General features: G+C 37.8%; 1 protein-coding gene across 1 annotated transcript in view; it reads right to left on the bottom strand.

Annotated features, from left to right (window-relative positions):
• The window catches only part of LOC127658763 (low-density lipoprotein receptor-related protein 1B-like), a 471292-nt gene that overhangs the window by 205896 nt on the left and 244362 nt on the right, over positions 1 to 21034 (bottom strand). Inside the window, exons 8-14 of the mRNA XM_052148252.1 lie at positions 19355 to 19541; positions 17088 to 17231; positions 15520 to 15756; positions 15153 to 15333; positions 4834 to 5053; positions 4200 to 4389; positions 811 to 933 (exon numbers count right to left, since the gene is read on the bottom strand). Of these exons, the coding sequence (XP_052004212.1) occupies positions 811 to 933; positions 4200 to 4389; positions 4834 to 5053; positions 15153 to 15333; positions 15520 to 15756; positions 17088 to 17231; positions 19355 to 19541 (1282 nt within the window). The remainder of the gene's footprint in view (positions 1 to 810; positions 934 to 4199; positions 4390 to 4833; positions 5054 to 15152; positions 15334 to 15519; positions 15757 to 17087; positions 17232 to 19354; positions 19542 to 21034) is intronic.

Here is a 21034-nt window from a genome sequence, read left to right as displayed (position 1 = left end):
TACAACATAAAATATTTTAATCTAAATGTACAGTGTAAGACATGCAAAAAAAAGACAAGAAGCTAACAATGTCCAGATCAATATTTGTGCAGCCTGCCTGACACGGTATTTTCACAGACTAACACGTCACGTCTCTGGCATATACTACAGTATTTAAAATAGCATATATGCATTAGTTATATTCTCAATTTAATTTACAGAGCAATCCCTGCAAAGTTTTTAGGTTAACTATAGAAGAGACTAGGATTAGTGAGTCACACTAGCAAGACTCGCAAAAGGGGACGATGGCATGATATCGTCCATCGGCACAACCCTAGTTGGTGGTTCTGCTTTTTATATGATACCTTGTTTGAAATCACTGATAATTAATTACAAAGAACTTAATATAATAAATTTATTCTCTATGTCTCTACATGTCCATGTTTCAGAGTAATTGGTCAGTTATAAACAGTTTTAAAATGCAACTGTGCTGTCATTGTCATCATATTCAAAGTAATTCCATGCAAGAGACATTTTATTTCACACACTGCAAGAGTTGTCCAGTGTATTTTCCTGCAGCCTTTTCACAGGAAATAATCATCCCTGATCTTGAGTGATTTTTAAACAATCGGCTGATACCGATGTTTGGCCGATACATTTGTGCATATCCAAATAAAAGTTCCCCCAACACTTGTTAATCAGACAAGTCACGCATACTCAAAATCTTGAAAGGAGGCAAAACATTTTATCCATTTCTTTATTTGAGTGATTACTGACTTTTGGTCTTTTCTCATGTATTTCTTCTGAGAGAAATAGATATAAAGGGCCTACCAGAGCAGGTGACATTGTTCTTGTCCAGATGCTGGTTGTCAGCGCATGCGCACACTCTGCCTCCAGGGATAGCCAAGCAGAGGGTATTGCAACCACCATAATTCACCCGGCAGGCATTTTCACCTATAAAACAAACATAGGACTCAACAACGCATATCAACAAATCTTCTCCACTGCTTGGGCACCTGTTTATGTGTTCATCCCCTTAATGGCTTTTAGCAGTGTCTCTCCTTGAAGCGGGGAACATAAAGTTCTTCTTCACTGCCCACTCAGAACCAATTTCCTGCTCTTTGGGGATGCCGGTGGTACATGGGGGCATTATTTTTAATCACACGTCAAGTAAATTATGGGAAACATCTGAGAAGAGAGCCATTTGACACTTCTTCCCTTTCCCTGACACAATTTGTTGTGTGGGCAATGACATCTACGATGGGGGAGGAAAGGAGAAAATGCTGTTTTGTGAGAAAACTGTCACTTACTAAGTTGAAGCACGGGGACAATAATAAGGTTTCACTTAGGGAGCGGTTGAAAGACATTGCCTGAACCGTTTTGATAAAAACAGTTTTGTAATGGCCAATTTGTGAAAGGGAGACACAATTAATGTTTTTTATGGTATGTGCTTTGGAGAAATTTCTCTTTGTATGAGAATGTAGACAGTCAAAAAGCCCATATTTTGGGGGGCAGACGATGCAGTATGAACATTCTGAAAGTATCCTGCATGACATAACTGGAGTTCTTCCCATGTGGCAAATCTCGCATGTTGGTGTTAAAGGGATAATTCACCCAAAATGAAAATGCATCATGAGATGTTAGGCAGAACATAAGCGACTGACAGCCTCAGAAACGGTTCTTGTATTTTTTTCTATACAATAACAGTGAATGGTGACTGAGGCTGTCATTTTGCTTAGCATCTGTTATTGTGTTCCTCAGAATAAAGTAAGTCATATGGGTATGAATCATCTGAGGGTGAGTAAAAGACATCATTTTTTATTTTTGGGTGAACTATGCCTTTAAGAGCCTTGTAAGCCTGATGTCAGGATGAACATATTTATATCAGTATATGCGTCTCCCAACTGCCTGCAGCGTCTTATTCAAAAAACAAACAAAAAAGTGTTAGTCTCCCTGACAAGCGGCGTACTGTCTGCACCTCCCTCAGGTAAGTGAAAGATGAAACATGCAGGAGCTGTGCTTTTTTCTGTGCCGCTCGTATGCATGTGCGAGGGCCCCGCTGAGGAGCGTCCCTCCCTCTGAGTGTTGTGACTGGCACTTATGAGGGAGGATGACAGTAATCATGCCTCCTTGCCTCAGACATCCACACAGAGTTAAACATTTTAAACAGAGCTTTAGCCTCCACTTCACCCGATTAAAACCCACCCACTCAACCGCGCAGTTATAGCTCTATAGTTCGGTCTGTGCTAATCACAGATAAAGCCATGAGAATTTGTAATTGCTGAGCTATGTGTGACAAATGCAAATTATCATTGCATTTTCTGAAAGAATGCTCCTTTGCTTATATTAAGTACAATGCAACAATGCTTAACACAAGAATCTAACACTGTATAATTTGATCATATTAAACCACTTTGCACAGAAAAATTTACTATTGTGGAAAAGGTTTTTATATAATATTTTCAAGTGTTAAATATTCTAAATATTTGCTGTAAGTGATTTTTGACATTTAGCCAACTTCTGCCATTATTTTGACTCCATAACGTGAAGTGTCCAATGTAAAATAAATTTGTCCACCCTGAAAAAGAAAATGCAGCATAACATGGCACAATCACAGCCAATAAGAACATATTTGATTCTTAATATACAGCTATGTGAAGCTGGATTTTGAACCAATGGGATTTATCTGTGGGCGGGGCTACCCAGCGCTGTGCCACTGCAGGAATAAAAACCAAGCCATTGACAAAATGTTCTTTTGCTTGTCGCTTGACACGGTTATGACTGATTAGGACAAAAAAATCACTTGCAATTACATGGAAGAGATTGCTTTTATTGCTTGTAATAAAGCATCTGGGGTGCTAGTTAAAGGTGCGGTATGTAACAATTTTCGTGTAATATACGCCTTTTTTTTCCAATGTGTGAACGGTTGTAACGCAACTTAAAAATTGAGCCCTTCCCTGACTTCCTAGGTTGCCTATTAAAGCCTGTAGACTGATTTTCATGCAACGGGAGCGGGTGGGTTTTGCCGGGAAAATCAAAAGAATGTGACGTTTTTGCACGCTCCCGTAAGTCTCGTCTCAGTGCTTCTACAGCGACAACAAACTGAAAGACTAGGTAACGTTATCTTGAGATGGAATCCAGCAAACTACCGGCTCCCAGCACAACACCGACACCTACACACACTCTGAGTTCTGGCTAAGCGGGAACGTCATCACGGTCGAGCAAAAACAAGAGTGAACATCAGCAGGGCATTTGATTCCTGGAGGGACCTTCATTCGGTTTTGGGGATCAAAACCGACCCTGAATTGGCATTCTTCTTATTGGACAGGTAAGCTTACATAACTGCAAAGCATGTGAAATATAGTGCCATAAGGATTGATCTGTGTAATTTTAGCTAACTTGATCTCGCCTGCTAACGCTGACGAATTGCCAGCTACATTGTCGTAACTTTCAAATAAATTCAACAATCTTCTCTTTATATTAAAAGTCAGGTATACAGTATAAATGTAAGCAAATACTCTGGTTTCTTGATCGTACTACAACATATGACATACAAAACATACAATAGTGCAAAATAACAGTGCAGTGCAATATTAAACTGTCTGGTATTTCGGTAGTATGTAGTTGTATGTGTGTATCAGTATGCTATGTTAGCTGATAAGTAGTTTTAGTTAGTCTCAAAGTTTATAGTAAAACATTAATAACTGTGTAATTATAATTATGCTACCTCATCTGTCAGCATGATGCTGGTGAATCACGTTCAGCATTTTATACGTTACGTCATTGTTTTGGCCGTTGCTCACTCGCTCGCATCCCTGTGGAGTGTGTGCATGAGCGCGAGCACCAGCACGAGCAACAGGTAGCTGGCAGCAGTTCACTTAATGGCCACAGGTGTCATTAGTAACAAGGGTTTCTGAATCTTACATACTGCACCTTTAATTCATTACATTACCACATTTTGTCAACTACACACCTTCAATACAAAACCCCTCCTTCCAATGTCATCAAACCTGAACGTGCACACAGATTAACAGGCAGAGCATGTAAAAAAGAAATTAATAGATGTGGTATGCTCCCCATACTCTTTTTTTGTTTTGTTTTTTGTTTACAGTTTCGGGTTGTCATAGAGACAGGTGTGATTTAACAACATACTTATTCCAGTGCTCTATGTGAGGTAATAGGGACAAAAAAAGCTCATAGCACTTTTTTAGTGACCGTACCTATCTGGCTTTGTGCATCATATACTCTGAGCCCAAACAGAGGGGGCCTCTCACTCCTAAGCAGACTGACTTCACCAGAGAGCAGATCCAGCTGGAAAATGGAGGCGTTCATGTACTCAGTCCAGAAAATTGAATTTTGGTGGTGAGCAATCCCAAAAGGGTGGTTAAGCTCCCTGCCGCTGTACACAACCTAAATCACAAAGAACCACATTAATATACACATTTTGAATTCTGTTTCTTGTATTTATCTACTGAGAAAAGACTCTAGCAGTGTCTCATATGTGTCTCTTCTCACTAGACTTTAAAAAGAGATCTAACCAGTGTCACAAACTGCATGTTTATTTTCACCAAGATAGAAATGTTGACAATCAAAAGTCAGAGATCTGAACATGAATATTTTGCCTCAAATTCTTCCAAAACAAAATAATCCAAGCTTTGCCATCAATCTGAATTTTATAGCTCTGTTCTCTTACTCTGTAAACAATTATCTTATTTTATATATTTCTCTTTAGACATTTTAGGTGAAACTTATTAGAAAGTTCAGTGAACTTAACTATGATATCCATTAAGACACCTGAGCTGTGAAAGAGCTACCATTGAGCAATAAAATGTCCCTCTGGGTCAGGACACTCACCATTCTGCCAGTGCCATTGAGGTAGATTCTCTCAATGTGATCATAATAGGCATCACACCAGTACATGGTACTGGTCCCATGATCCAGAGTGAGCCCATTGGGCCATAGCATGTTGGATGTCACAAATATGTTCCTGTAAGATCCATCCATCCAGGCCTTCTCTATCCTCCCAATGCTGTCATTCACTTCATCCTCTTCCCAATCTGTCCAGTACATCCAACTGCAACAAAACCAGAATACATTAAGTCTAGTCCATGAAAACCAAGACTTTTTTTGAAGCAGTCATAATTGAAACCACACAGTTGCAGCATGTAATACATGAATGCATCAGGAGTGTTCACAATTCTAAGGCAAGACATCTCCTTTTTATAATGTTATTATTATAGTAAGATCTAACATGCCCAAAATGAATATGCATTTTAAGAAGTGTTGTAATTAAACCAACATTTCAGTAGCCTGAATCAATACCATTGGAATTTGATTATTCTTGATACCAATTTCAATTCAGCAACAAAAATGAATACTAATTTCTTCCCAGAATTCCCCCAGACCATTGGCTAATAAATAATAATATCTTTTTTTAACATTTCCTTTCTATGTTGGGCAAGTAGGTTCTTGCACCTACATGATCGGTTACTCTCAGCGGGTTAGTGATGTTTGAAAAGTGATTGGGTCAACGTTCTGACATGATCCTTTCTCTGGTAAGTGTACTTAAGGGATTTGTTGCCTCTGAGTACAACGCGGAGGCCAACACATGCTTTTCTGTTTCATCAATGATAGAAGCCACGCTTCATGCGCACCACATAAAACAGAATGGGATAGAGGGCAAATCAAGCACTCTCTGTCCCAGTGTGATGTCTGCGTGACCCCATGAATTATTCAAAAGGCAGACAGCATGCTCTGAGTCTCATCCTGCACTGTTCGAAATATAACAACATGCAGAGTATAATGAAAATGAGAAAATATTAGCGAAAAGTGAGGGAGAAGGAGTGAGGGTGAACGAGAGAGATAAAGAATAAAAATAGAGAACGAAGGCAAGGAAGAGGCAGGCAGACAGAGGGAAAGATAGAAGACTCCATTAATTTCTTAAACTGAAGCATCTAGCTAGGATAATAAGGAGTTTATTACAATGCACTGTGAACTGGTAGGAGTTCACAAAATCAGTTTTAACCCACTGAAAATCCCATGGCATGAAGACTGAGAAAATCTGCTCCTGGGAGTGAATACAGGACAGCAAGGAAGTGAGCATAAGAGATAAAGAAAATGAAACAAATGAAGAGGCAGAGATATAAATTGTGAAAGTCTAAAACAGAACACGAGATACAGAAAGAGAGAAAATGAGTCACTGAGTCAGTCAAGTTTATCTTTATCGTGTTACACAGGTTCCTTGTGGCATGAATAGAGATGTATATGGGGAGGAAGATAAAGAATTCGGGACAGGTGGAAGGGAATCCCATCCAACAGACCAGGCAAAGATCAACATGCCACCTGCTCACCTGATAAATGGCCAACCCCTAATATTGGGCACTAACCTAATTTCTATAAATAAGCCCATACAGGTGGGTATGCACAACAGTCAAATATGTATTGGAGAAAATAAAATAATTCAAATAAGGGCTTACACAGATTAATAAAGCTAAATAAATAAATACAAACAAATTCCATTCTGTCCAAATCCAATTAGTCAATAGTTGAATACTTGTTTTATTTTGTCAGTCATAGTTGATTGTGATTAATCACAGTTTTTGAAAGTGCTGTAATTTGACAATAAATGATTCTCTTTTTTTGTCAAAATGCATTTAGTTACTTCTTATGAAAGAAAACAAAACAATATGAAACAATAATGTTTATTACCATTTTTTTTAACAAAACCTTCTGCATTGTAAAGACTGAAATGTACAAAAATGGCACCAATTAAGTAACATTTAACATTTTCCTAAGTGTAAGTATAAGTGGGAGGTTGACTAACTGAATTAACTAGTCACCAGTGGTTGCCTATTTGGTGCAATGTTCATTAAATAAAGCTCATCCTCTACAATATTAAAGGGCTATCTACTTTCCTAAAGCAACTATAAAGCAACATTCACGTGATTTGTGTCATGGTGTTAACGCACCACTCAAATTTAGCGTTAAATGGCACTTTGAAGTTAGATCTCCACTTGAAAATTCCTGCAAAGAATAGCAATGTCCGGAATGGCAGATTGTCCATACTACTCTTACTGCTCCTGCAATATGTCATAAACCAAAAATAGTAAGAGCAGTATGCAATTTAGAACAAGTCCTATGTCTTTTTCTGCTTTTAGATGATACTCCATCCGAATTGTCTGGTAATCAGGATCTAGCAACTGGGTCAAACCTAAAAATTGTTTGACCTTTGAGCTGTGTGTCGGCATGAAAGAACTCCAACAAGCTAACCAGCCGCAGCGGTCTAACATTGGTGTATCATAATGTTTTTAGGTGATGTACTTGATGTGCTTCTGTTGTAATTCAATTCTACCTAACAAAGGCTACAAAGTAGTTATTTCTTTTTTTTTTTTTTATAAAATAAAATGTCAGAATCTATTTAAAATTTTCAAATGCGTTAAATCGCGTAGAAAAATAATACATTAAACTATTTAAATAAATTGCATGCGTGTAGGGGGTAATTTTGAAAGCTCTAATATTTATCCATAATGATCCCCATAAACTGTCCCAAAACAAAAGACAAATTAGGACACAAAAATGGATAATAGACAGTAGCTACCTTTACATGCAGCCTAACAAATTTTGCAACTATGCATGAAATCAAGCTTGCATAGATAGGAGCATCTGCATTCACGTATTTGCATAGAGTGTCTCAGCCTTAATAATCCACTAATAATCTTACAGAGTTCAATCAGAATGAAAATCATTCATGTAAATAATTAAAAATAAATTGAGCTTGATCCAAATTACATTTTTCTGAAGAGGTGGTGCAGGTCAGGCATAGAAGAATATTTCCCATGTGTGAACCTTTCAAATTTAACTACATTAACAGTCCAAGTACAAAATAACTTAGTCAAATTAAAATAAAATCGCACCCAAATAGAGGATATGATGTACCATAAGGTGCATGGTATTCCATAAGGTGACAAATGTAAAGCGACTCTATTTTGGCCAAAGATCAGGCACTCAATGTTCTCATGATCTTTTAGAGAAATCAAACATTTCTTAAATTTCCACATTCCACCTTCATCTTTGTCAAGTTTGTGTTTTTTTTTTTTGTTGACTAGCTGTCAAAACAGGACACATCAATAAAAGCTCTGAAGAGGAAGCTGCTGTGCTTCTCATTTCCTGTCAGAGCACAAGATGCAGAAATATTAAGCTTTCCACTTTCAAAAAAATATGGTGTCAAACCATCCGCGTGGCATCTTCTCAGATGGCAGTTCAGTGGAAAATGCTTTTACAACACATTTTAATCTTTTTCACACCACTGAAGTTATCCCATCAGGAATGACATGCGGTTGTGACTGAGGAGGTGAGTTGCAGCTTTTGTACATTTGAATATATTTGCATGCACCATTTTGTAGTGTCTGTTGATTAACAATTTCAAGCTTGCTGTCATTGCCCCTTGTTTATTTTATAGTCACTACTGCCATTCAAGATGCATTAGCTTCATAAAATGCAAGAGAGAGTTGCATAAATTGTACAAGTGTGAGGTTTTTGCAATGAACATAATTATGGCTCTAAGTTAATGAACCCATTGTGTCTGGAAATAATGAAACTATTCCACACTTTCTATCCCTCTCTTCAAATGATTCAGTAATCAACACCTCTGGGGTTCACTAAAGATGGTACAATCTATTCCAACGTGTATTAATTACTTAATGATAAGTGCACATTCTTAAACCAAAAATGTCTTTACAGAGATTCTAAAAAATTACAGGAAGTACTCAAAGCACTCTTTAGATACCATGCAATGTGGACTAAAAGATAATAACAAAAGCACCATTGGCCAATCATTATTTCAGTACTTGAGTACTTTTTAATCAGTGCAAAAGAGAGTGAGCAGGTCCTGTGATTGGATCTGAGAGGGCCAAGAGTGGTTGTTCCCTTGTTGCAGTATCTTAGTTCTTCAGTGCATTTGACTGGCTGCACCTTCTCAGGATTCATGAGACACTCTCACGCCCAGGGAGGGTGATAATGAGATTGGCTCTGGGCCATCAAATTCAACTTTTTACTGGCTGTGCCATGTCAGCTTACTGATAAACACACACAGAATGAGGTGTGCATGGGGATGCATGCATGCTTCACTATTTTTTGTACTACTGCAGTCTCCTCTGAGGTGAAGTGCAATGTAAACAAATGTTAGTAAATAAATTATAATGAGTAGCCTACTGTTGCTTAAGGCCATGTGGGCAGTTAGTATAGCACAGCATTTCAACATTGATAATTTCTCATGTAAACATGTTTTTAACCATCTCCAAGCCAATTTCAACAAAAAAAAATTCTTCTACAAATTAATTAAGGGTAGCGCAAGTTGGCGTTTGCTGAGGCGCTGTGCATGACCCTTTACAGTCCAATGTGTGTGTGTGTGTGTGTGTGTGTGTACCCTAGGAAAATATGAGCAAAGTAGGCTGTGAAAAAAAATTCTTTATTGGTTATCCTTTTGATCCTTCATTCAGAATATTCCCAAAAATATAACATTTAATTGAAGTAAACTAAATGAAAGGGAAAAAGTCTTTTTCCAAGACTTGTTTGCCACAATTGTTGGCACCCCCAGAAATTCTTATGAGTAAAATATATCTGAAATATATTCCCATTCATGTTACATTTTTATCATATTACTATACTTTGCATAAAGAAATGAATGAAGACTGCATAAAGAAAATAATGAAGACTACATACAGTACATAATGATTCTCATTACTGTAACACAGTTATTTTCTTCAATATAATCTGCAAAAATTCAAGGCAGTGCCAAGAAAGTACTACTATGATGTATACATATTTTACTATTTGAATAATACATACATTTTTCACAATGTGGTAATAAGAATTTAATAATAGTAATAGTAATATTATGCAGTACATCACAAATAAAACCACATTGTATAACAATGGCCCTAAAATAGACTTAATTTTCTATATGCAAAATAATATATTTTATTTAACTCTTGATTTTGGAGTAAAATGTGATCAGGATTTTTTTTTTTTTGTGAGAATCATTTCATTTATAGAGCACTTTTTACACTACACAGTAGCCCCAAACATACAACATACACAATATACAAAAATGAAAAAGATAATAAAACAAGCAAACCCATATTAAAATCAAGACATATTGAAAGCCACAGAAAGCAGATAAGACTTTAAGCGACCTTTAAAAACAACAATGAATGTAGCGCTCTAATTTCCCTAGGTAAACTATTCCATAACCTCAGACAAGCAACGGAGAATGCACGATCACCTTTTTGTTTAAGACGTATCCTAGGAGTGTTTAGAAGCAATTTATTGGTTGATCGTAGTGTCCTACCTGAATTACGTGGATTAATCCTCTAACATAATCTGGTGCCATACCATACCACACCTTAAAAACATAAACTAAAATCTTAAACTGGACCCTGTACTGGACAGGTAGCCAGTGAAAAGAGAGTAATAATGGCGTAAAGTGATCTCTCTTTTTGGCATTCAAGAGTAGCCTTGCCGCAGCATTCTGTACCAGCTGAAGTCTTGTGATAGATACCTTACATATACCATTATAAATAACAATACATTAATCCAACTGTTAAAAGATAAGAGCATGAATAAACTTTTCTAAATTATATAGAGAATCAGTTTAAGTTTAGAAATAATCCTAAATTGAAAAAAAAATAAATAAAAAAACAAACAAACAAACAAACAACATCAACTCTCCACTACTGCTTTTATCTGTTTATCAAATTTCAGTGCTGAATCAAAAACAACACCTTGGTTTTTTACTTGATTTAGGGTTTCCAGCCCTGGGACCCAGCCCATTTTCTGTAGCCATACTGCTTACAGTTTGTCCAAAGATCAAAATCTTTTCATTTAGTTGAAGAAGATTTTGAGCCATCCAGTCTTTAACTTCTTTCAAACAACTCATCAGCAGATCACAAGAGCTTCTATCATAGTTTCCAACATCACTGTTAAGGATCTGTTTTCCAAATATGAAGAAAACCATTTTAAAGCAGTGCCCTGCATATCAACAAAATGCATTAAGCGGCTAATTAAAATACCATGGTCAATAGTATCAAAAGCTCAGGCAAGATCCAATAAAACTAAAGCAGCATGATCTCCAGAGTCTCCAATTAACAGAAGGTCATTTACAACCCTTAATAATGCCAATTCTGTGCTGTGGCCCACTCTAAATCCAGACTGAAATGTGTCCAAGATATTATAATTAGTTAAAACAGAATTCAACAGGCTAAGAATTACCTTCTAAAAAAACAAAAAATTAGAAGTGGCTGCACAATCGCTTGCTTAAGACCCCAAGCCATCAGACTCCTCAATACTCAGAGACTGGTTTGACACACACGTGTCCTGATTTGCACTTTAATTACTGTCACTTTATAACTGTCTGCTACCTCAATAACTGCTAAGTGTTCTATGCAAAATCTCAAAGTATGTTATGTTTACATTTTTAGAAACTGTCATCTTTTTGCACTACTGAGTACTGGTCGGCGCTGCACTGTCTATTGTCCTGTTCATTGTCAGAAATTTGTTGTACTGTCCCGTACCTTTTGCACATGTTTGCACGTGCACTTTATATAGGTATATATAGGTATTTTATATAGGTATTTTATTTCGTTGTGTTGTCTCATGTGGTCCTGTGTTGGTCCTTTGTTGTTTTTATGTAGCACCATGGTCCTGGAGGAACGTTGTCTCGTTTTGCTGTGTACTGTACTAACTGTATATGGTTGAAACGACAATAAAAACCACTTGACTTGACTTGAAGGGACTATCCAATTTAGCAAACTACTATTCACAATCGCAAAGACACTTGGACTAACAATATCCACCATCTTAATAAGAAGACAAGGTGAAACTGCATTTTTGAGCATAAAGAAGTCTTTAAATGAACAATGATATCTGTAATCTGTGATAAAGAAACTAATTTAAACTGACAAACACTCTCGCTATTCACTCAAAATAACTTCCTGACACAAGTCTTCAGAAAATGTATCTAACAGAGTTTTTTCACTTGTTTTTCATTTGCCTGAAACAAGTAAAAAAATCTGCCAGTGTCACATGATGAAATACAATTACATTTATTAAGGCTTAAAGGGTAACTAAACCCTAAACCAACTTTTTTTAGTTAATGATCTGTAAGAATGGGGCTTTATTAGTACTGGTCATTGATTCAAGTAATTTTTTTGACATTTGTGTATAAACTGTTTAAATTCTACAATATATGGTGTAAAAACGTCTGAGTGCTGCCCTCTTCAGGTTGAACGGTGGCTACTGTTGAATTTTCCTATTGGCTGTTTGCGGTACTTCGTGACGTAACCGGTGACAGCTGACATAAGCAGGTTCCAGCTCACCACGCCCTTGGTACAAGCTACCACGCCCATGGCAGTATAAAAACCATCTCGTTTCGTCAAAACCACTGTAACGAGTCAGGAGTTGGAATTGCGAGTATTGAAAACGATCAGGATAGAGTATTTTAGCATCTATTTAGCATAGCATTTATATAGTTATTTAGATTATTTAGTGTAGTCTAGGTAGTTAATTAGCATATTTGTTAGTGTAGTATTTTTAGAAGCATAGTTAGTTGGTAGCATAGTATTGCGTCAGTTAGGATAGCTTCAAGTTAGCGTAGATTATCTGTATTTAGTACAGTGGTCATGATGGTACTTGGTGTAGTGTTGCTGGTTGCAACAGCACTGCTGGACTGTAGGCCTATAGCTTTTCAGCAGACTTGGAAATTAGGCACCAGTGGTTGCATGTCCTTGGCCTGGAAAGACCGCGAGTTCCCGCCTAGAGCTGTAGGAGTGTGCAAACTGCATTTTACGCGGGATTGCTTCTCCAACGCAATGGACGTGGAAATGGGCTTCTCCAAACAGCTCGCGCTTTAAAGCGACGCAGTGCCAAACGCTGCTCCTCCTGCATGGACTCCACCACCGCAGCGGCATCTTGAGGTGAGTGATCATATATATTTGAATCACAATTTATGGTTAGGCTAAAGTTAATCCTCTGGGGTAGACAAACGCGCCGGCGCATTTGCTGGATTTTTTCACACAGCGGCAAAATATGAATATGCCTACAGAGCGCGCGCTATTGACATCAACTCGATAAAACTCATCAGATTCATGTACATGTCGTCTTGCGACCGTGTGAGGAATAATAATAACATAATAGTAATACTCCCGGAGAAAATTACCACTCCAGTCACTCTCCATTTTAGAGTCTGACAGCAGCTGTCAATTAATCCGTCACTACGGGTCTCAGGTGCACGCCTCCCCCGCTCAGCCCAGCCCTCGTTTCGTCCCCTCTATCCCCGCTGGTGTCTGCCCACTTTTCCAGCATTTTTCAAATATTGCTAGTGGGTGGAGTCAGACTCTGAGCAGGGGTTTAGTTACCCTTTAATTTCGCATGCAGTTTTGCTTCTCAGGTGAATGTATCAGGTTAAGGATGTTTGGACATTAAGTCAAAAAACTCAGTAAAACTCTACGTTACTAAACTCAGTAAAAAAAAGAAACGTCCTCTCAATTTCAACTGCTTTTATTTTCAGTGTAAATATCATGTGTAAATATTTGTATGACATAAACTGAACAAGTTTCACTGATATGTGACTAGTTGGAATAATGTGACCTTGAACAAAGGTGGGGACAAAATCAAAAGTAAAAGTCAGTATCTGGTGTGGCCACCAGCTGCATTAATTACTGCAATGCATCTCTTCCTCATGGACTGCACCAGATTTGCCAGTTCTTGCTGTGAGATGGTACCCCACTCTTCCACCAAGGCACTTGCAAGTGGCACTTGCAATGGCCCTAGCCCTCACCCTCCGATCCAACAGGTCCCAGAAGTGCTCAATGGGATTGAGATCTGGGCTGAGATCTTCGCCGGCCATGGCAGAACACTGACATTCCTGTCTTGCAGGAAATCATGCACAGAATGAGCAGTATGGCTGGTGGCATTGTCATGCTGGAGGGTCATGTCAGGATGAGCCTGCAGGAAGGATACCACATGAGGGAGGAGGATCTCTTCCCTGTAACGTACAGCATTGTGATTGCCTGCAATGACAACAAGCTCAGTCCAGTGATGCTGTGACACACCGCCCCAGACCATGACAAAACCTCCACCTCCAAATCGATCCCATTCCAGAGTACAGGCCTCGGTGTGACGCTCGTTCCTTCGATGATAAACATGAGTCAGAACATCACCGTTGGTGAGAAAAAACCGCAACTCTTCACTGAAGAGCACTTTTTGCCATTCCTGTCTGGTCCAGCGAAGGTTGGTTTGTGCCTATAGGCGACGTTGTTGCCGGTGATGTCTGGTAAGGACATGCCTTACAACAGGTCTACAAATCCTCAGTCCAGCCTCTCTCAGCCTATTGCGGACAGTCTGAGCACTGATGGAGGGATTGTGCGTTCCTGGTGTATCTCAGGTTGTTGTTGTTGCCATCCTATACCTGTCCTGCAGTTGTGATATTCGGATGTACAGATCCTGTGGAGGTGTTGTTACACATGTTCTGCCACCACGAGGACAATCAGCTGTCCATCCTTCCCGTAGCACTGTCTTAGGCATCTCACAGTATGAATATTGCAATTTATTGCACTGGCCACATCTGCAGCCCTCATGCCTCCATGTAGCATGCCTAAGGCACATTCACGCAGATGAACAGGGACCCTGGGCATCTTTCTATTGGTGTTTTTCAAGAAAGGTCTCTTTAGTGTCCTAAGTTTTATAACTGTGACCTTAATTGCCTAACGTAAGATTTTAGTGTCTTAATGACCGTTCCACAGGTGCGTGTTCATTGTTTATGGTTCATTGAACAAGCATGGAAAACATGGTTTAAACCCTTTACAATAAAGTTCTGAAAAGTTATTTGTTTTTTTACAAAATTATCTTTAAAATACAGTGTCCTGAAAAGGGACGTATCTTTTTTTGCTGAGTTTATAAATACATTTTAACAAACTGAGTTTTACTTGCTGCTTTCTAAGTTTCCTTGGTGAAATTAACAGTATACGCTACAGCACCTGTGCATTTTATTGATTTTCACACAAAACACAAGTACAACTGCTGATTTAATTTTGTAATTTTGTAATATATCAAATCACAGCATGATACAAAATCAATACCCCAAATAATGCTTAAGGGCATTGCTTCTACTACTGTACCTATTGAGAGGATCCACCACGATAGCTCTGGGGTGAGACATGTCTCCCTCCAAAAGAGTCTTCCTGGTTTCTGATGGCCTCTCCAACCTTGCCACGCTGATGGTTTTTCTGTAGCCATCATTTGTCCAGTACAGATTATTCCCAATCCAATCCACTGAAATACCCTCCACATTATCAAGATCTGCATGAGCACACAAAATTAAATTGAAAAAATTGAAAAGCATGCAATTATCTACCAATTTACCAGCCACTTTGGGTTAGATAACACTGTATGATTGTACTGTATCTGAATACAAAAACAATTTCAATACAACAGTACACAAAAGAATGACTGTGTGTGATTCAGCACAAATCCTTTGATAATCACCATCTTTCAGAATTGTCTCTCGATTGCTTCCATCAACTTTCTGCCGCCCTATCAAAAAACTTGTAGTGTCAGCAAAGTATATGTTTCCAGTTTCAGCATGATAGTCAAGAGCTCTTGGATTCACCAAGTCCTCAATTGGAACCATGTGCTCATTGCTAGACTTCACATTCATGTCCAGACCACAAATTATCCCAGGTCGCCCCTTTCCATAGAAGAGGAAAAGATCATTCTTGGGTTCTGTGAATGTACAGAAAAAAGTATTAACAAAAATACTTCACAAGTGCACTTCAAATTCTTCTATGCTACATTTTACATCCAAATGTTTGTGAATACCCAAACACTACATATGTGCTTACTGAACATTTAATCTGAAAATCATGGGTTTTAAAATGGGGTTGGTTCATGCTTTTGTCAAAGGAGATTCATGGTTGTATACTTGATTTCATGCCCCTTTTAGTAGCTGGTGTAGCTGAAAGAGCCAAACACATTAATTAGAAAGGGGTGTCTGCATAATTTGGCAATGTAGTGTATATGTTATGGTACTTGGCCTCAAGAATCAGTTATGTAAAAGTCTACAAAACCAGATACTGGCAATCAACAAAGGCAAACTCGCTGAGTTAGAGAAATTAATGAAGCAATCAGCCCCACTTAGCCTCCTCAGGCAAAAATTATCTTGATTGAGAGGATTCGTTTGTTAGGCTCCAGCAATGATATTTTTGTTAATTGGGACTCTGTTTAAATAATAAATCTCCTGTTGTCAGATTAACAAAACAGCACAACAAAAGCAGAGGTTATCCATGAGCTTGATCCAAGCTCTTATAAATCAGCCTCTCATCACATAGGGAATAACACAAAGGGCAGTACAGACTGTCTGTTGTGCAGCAGGCCAATGGGAGAAGATATTAGGTAAAGAGAGGAACTTCAGCTCAATGTCAGCTTTTCTCATGACATCAATCAGTGCGGGTGATACCACACAAGCATCACTTCAATTTATCATGCTCTAATACCTTGAAGACAATTTAGTGCTTTGAAACCTAAATATCAAACAATACGGAGACTTTTGGATAAAGCCAGCCAGAATCATTTAGCAGAGCTTCTCATCTCATGCAAAAAAACATAAAAAGGACGACAAGACTGAACATACAGTAGCGAAAGAGAGAGTGACCTTCCAGTTTTTCATGATTACTGGACAAGGATGTTTAATAAATAATTATGTTACAAAGATATATTGTGCTGAAATCAATTTTTTGGTCCATCTATTGTGAATAAGCATTTCATTTCATTATTTTTGCTATGTGTACAAACTCTCCAAAAAAAAACCTGCGTTAGTAAACAAATGTTATGATCCAGGCTTGCGAGCATGTACTCTGTATAAGCACCAGCAGAGCAAAACTAGAAAACAAAATTACATTTAATGTACATAAATTCAATGACTACTCTATATTTTACTTATTTCCATGTCTTTTCCTGGGCTGGCATTGCCCTGGTTTTCCATAACTGTGGAAACCCTGTAGAGCAACTTTCAACACCCCCAGGAAAAGTGACTGTGAAAAGTTGTGTGGACTGACTTTTGCAGGACTGGCCATCACTTCCAAGAGTGAATCCGGTGCGACAGCGGCAACTCCGGGATTTGTAGCTCCCACTGAGAAGGCAGATGTGTGTGCATCCTCCTGCCTTACCATAAGGGTCAATCTCACACGCATGGCCCTTGACTGAGAAAAGGACACTAGTATCACATACACGGTCAACACATTCTTAAATTCATTCTTAAAGTTTTCCTGGATCATTCTATTTTTTTCTTGGCACAACATTCCTATCAACCAGTCAGGTTAGGGTTAGACAGTTTTTTTTATCAATCTATCATTCCCCTTTAATTTCTGGGATGAATATAGTTAGGTCTTTGATTTTTGTCCTACAAATATACATGTCCTACTTGTTAAATCACTTTAGTGATTTTATAACAGTGCTTGCAAGTCAAAACTTAATAGATTTTTCCCTTGAACATTATAGCTAGGTTTTCAGCCAAACCGATTAACATATGCACCGACAGGGTCGGCACATTGGGGGTGCCCCCTTTGTCAAATTGAACTATAGTTCAAAATACTGTTGTATTTGAACTAGGGCTGTCAATCGATTAAAATTGCAGAGAAAGCCCCTCATATAACAATAATTAAATATATAAATGATGAAATAATTATACATAGTTATCTTAAAATATTTAAAAATGATATAAAACAAAAAATATTCAGATAAATAAAAGGCATTACATTCTTGTGGCAGAAGAGTTAATCATTGATAAGACAATACAAAAAGCGGCTTTAGAATACAATGTATTGTTTACTACCATATTATTGAACATACAGTTTACAGCAATCCATTTCACATGTGAATTTGTCAATTAGTTCGAGGGGTTGTCTAAGGACCTTAAGGATTTTTTGGTCACTGTGTCAAGTTAAATATAGTTTAAAAATTATAACACTTCTTGAGATCCCATACAGCTGAAGTTTCACTTAATTCCCTCTGGAGTAAACTACAAGCTTGCATTTCTTAGTGGTACTACAAGCTTACATTTCTCAGGAATCTTCCTTATTATGGTCCGAGGGCATTGCTATTAATTGCATACATTTTTTAACGTTTTATTTTTTATCAAATTAAATCGCACTGAATTAATGCGTTAAATTGACAGCCCTAATTTGAACCAATTTTATAATGTAGTTATTATATTTTAAATGTGTTTTCCTTTTTTTGTAAGCCTAAATATTTAATTAAATTGTAAAAAGAAATAAAATAAAGCAAATTAATCAATCTATTTGTAGAGAGTAATTGAACATTTCAGGTAGAAGGTGGGGACAGGAGTTATGCTGTCTGGCCAATTGACTGCTCTCTTCTTAATTAGAAAAAAAAATTCTGCCATGTAATTATGTCAGAGTTCAGAGGCTCAAAGTCTAAAAGAAGAAAATGGATATAATAAATTGGATTTAAGGATGAATGAATGATATAAACTAAGTAACTAATAAGTGCAAGCATAAGTGGAGAGATGTGGTCCTCAAGATTAATAACACCACCACTCGGTTCCTTTAGTTGTTCTAACTGTGAGTACAGCGATTTACTACCTTTTACTGTGTTTTGTCGATCAATATAAGTGAAGTTGTCTTAAACATAATTTAAGCTGATAAATGGATAAAGGGGTGAAACATAATTTTCAACAATGTTAAATCTTATGGTAAAGAGGCAAATCTGTGCCCCCTTCGAAATTTCGAATACCTCCCCCCCCCCCCCGGTAAATTATCCTGGTAAATTAGTCTGAGCACAGACTCCATTCATAGTTTTTTTTTTTTAAGATAATCTCAGCCTTTGGTGTGCTTTATATTTATTTACTTATTATTTTTTTATAAACTCTTTGTTGAACTATTTATTGCTATCTTTATGTCCTCATTCTTGTTTGCATCAAGGTGAAACCAGTGTTTATCATAATAATTACAGAGCGGCTCTTTTGTAGCATTCCATTTACACAGAACCAAAGCCTAAAACCTACGCTATTCATGAACTATTCTATAGCTGTCTTGCAAGCACTGTTTTTTTTTCCTTCAGGAACTGCAAATCACCTTGTGATATGTGTAATGCTCTATATCATGTCTATTCTGCATTCTATGAATTGCCCAACTTAGACCTGAAACAGCCTTTTGACTGTTTGATATTGTAAATAATAAGAGACGTAAGACTAAGGATAAGATAGCTACAAAGAGTGATGCATAAGAAGCAGAATTAAATTGGACACCTAGACATGTTGTTAGGTATAAACAAGCAAGTCAAATCAGCCTAACGTACACTTTACCTTTTGGTTGACTGAGCTTGTGATATACCCGTATTGTTTTCGCATTTCCTACGCTGGTTAGAGTCTCCGGGTCTGTGACATTAAACCGATTTATCTGCAAGATGTCTACAAATGCTTCACTGGAGGGTTCTGAGCGAGTTGCATACAAGTAGTCCTCAAAGACAGCTAATCCATGCAGGTGGGCCACCTAGAAAAAAAAGATACATTGACTACTTCAGGTTAATTAGAAGGCTGAGAAGCTATTTATCTAGGTACAATCACCTTGCACGCCCAACAGAAAGCAGAACACTACAGATTTCTGGTTATATTCAGATTACATTCTGGTATCTACTTGTGTTTTCAACAATCAAATTAGCCCTTAACGAAAGTTGTTATTAGCTCTAATTCAACCTGGCACCAACCCACTATGTTCTAGCTTAAATCACTTTGACTTACCTAGTAGTTACAAATCTAAACCTGGTACTCAGTTCTTTAATAATAAAAGTGTAGCACAGATTTCTGGACTTAAACCTCACTGCTGGGGGGTAAAAATTGTTTAACTGGTTTGCTGTTCTTAGTTGGTTTAAGATGATAGCTTCTATGTATCTATTCTATCTTTTTTTAAATTATTATTATTTTATTAGCTGGTCTACCAGAACTTCCAGCCTGCTACCAAGTGCCCAAAGCCCCACTAAAACCAGAAAACAGACCAGGCAGGGAGCCAAGACAAACAAACTCAAAAAGCTCAAACTAGGTTTATTTATTTAGGTATTCAGCTCTGCTAAGCTGTTAGGCTAGTCTGTTTTGATGGATTCGAGCACTTGAAGGGGTTTTAAGCACTTGTCAGCTGGATGACCAGCTAGAACAGCTAAATGCTAGCTTAGCCATCCAGAGACTATTTAGCAGAGACGGACACTTCTATTAAAATAAATGTGGAAAATTGGAGCGCCCAATGGCCAACGGATGTGGAAAAGGAAGTTCTGCTTGTTTACATACAAAATAGCTGCCCAGCCTGCCTGTGAAAGTTACAAAGATGGATCCCAAGTGAACTGACTTGGTAAAAAAAAACTAGCCAGGCTAGCAGACTAGCTACACCAGCTGAACAGCAAATTGGCCATGTTGGGAGACCAGCAAAATATTCTAAAACCAGCAAACTGGCAAGCTTTATTTATTTATTTTTTCATTGGCAGGCAAATCAAATGGTTTACAGTGTATATCATTAAATACAGGTGAGTACAATGCTAAGGGTTTGTGTGTGTGTGTGTGTGTGTGTGTGTGTGTGTGTGTGTGTGTGTGTGTGTGTGTGAGAGAGAGAGAGAGAGAGAGAGAGAGAGAGAGAGAGATTATGAATTCATGCTTTGAATTACAATGAAGGTTCACTTGGAAGGGTGCCTAAATAAGAAGCTGTCATCACATAATAATGAACCAGTAACAAAAAAAACAATAAAGGGGGAAGGTACAGTTTTCAGACACAGCAGAACGTCGCATTAATTTGCCATGGAAATTAAATATGTTAGCAACTTCTTAACAAAAAAACTGTTGCGGCTTGCATTTATGAACACCATTAAACTGCACACAAGCATGCACATGATGATCTACTTTCTTTGTAAGTGGCCTTCCACCCTTTCCAACATCGAGAAGAACTTTGGGTTGTTTAGTTGAGGTTTACTTCAGAATATCAATGATCCCTAATTACCGCCC

The sequence above is a fragment of the Xyrauchen texanus genome, chromosome 18 (assembly GCF_025860055.1).
Source record: "Xyrauchen texanus isolate HMW12.3.18 chromosome 18, RBS_HiC_50CHRs, whole genome shotgun sequence".
NCBI classification, from domain to species: domain Eukaryota; kingdom Metazoa; phylum Chordata; class Actinopteri; order Cypriniformes; family Catostomidae; genus Xyrauchen; species Xyrauchen texanus.
Note: the sequence above shows the minus strand (reverse complement) of the source record. Positions and strands in the feature narration are given on the sequence as shown.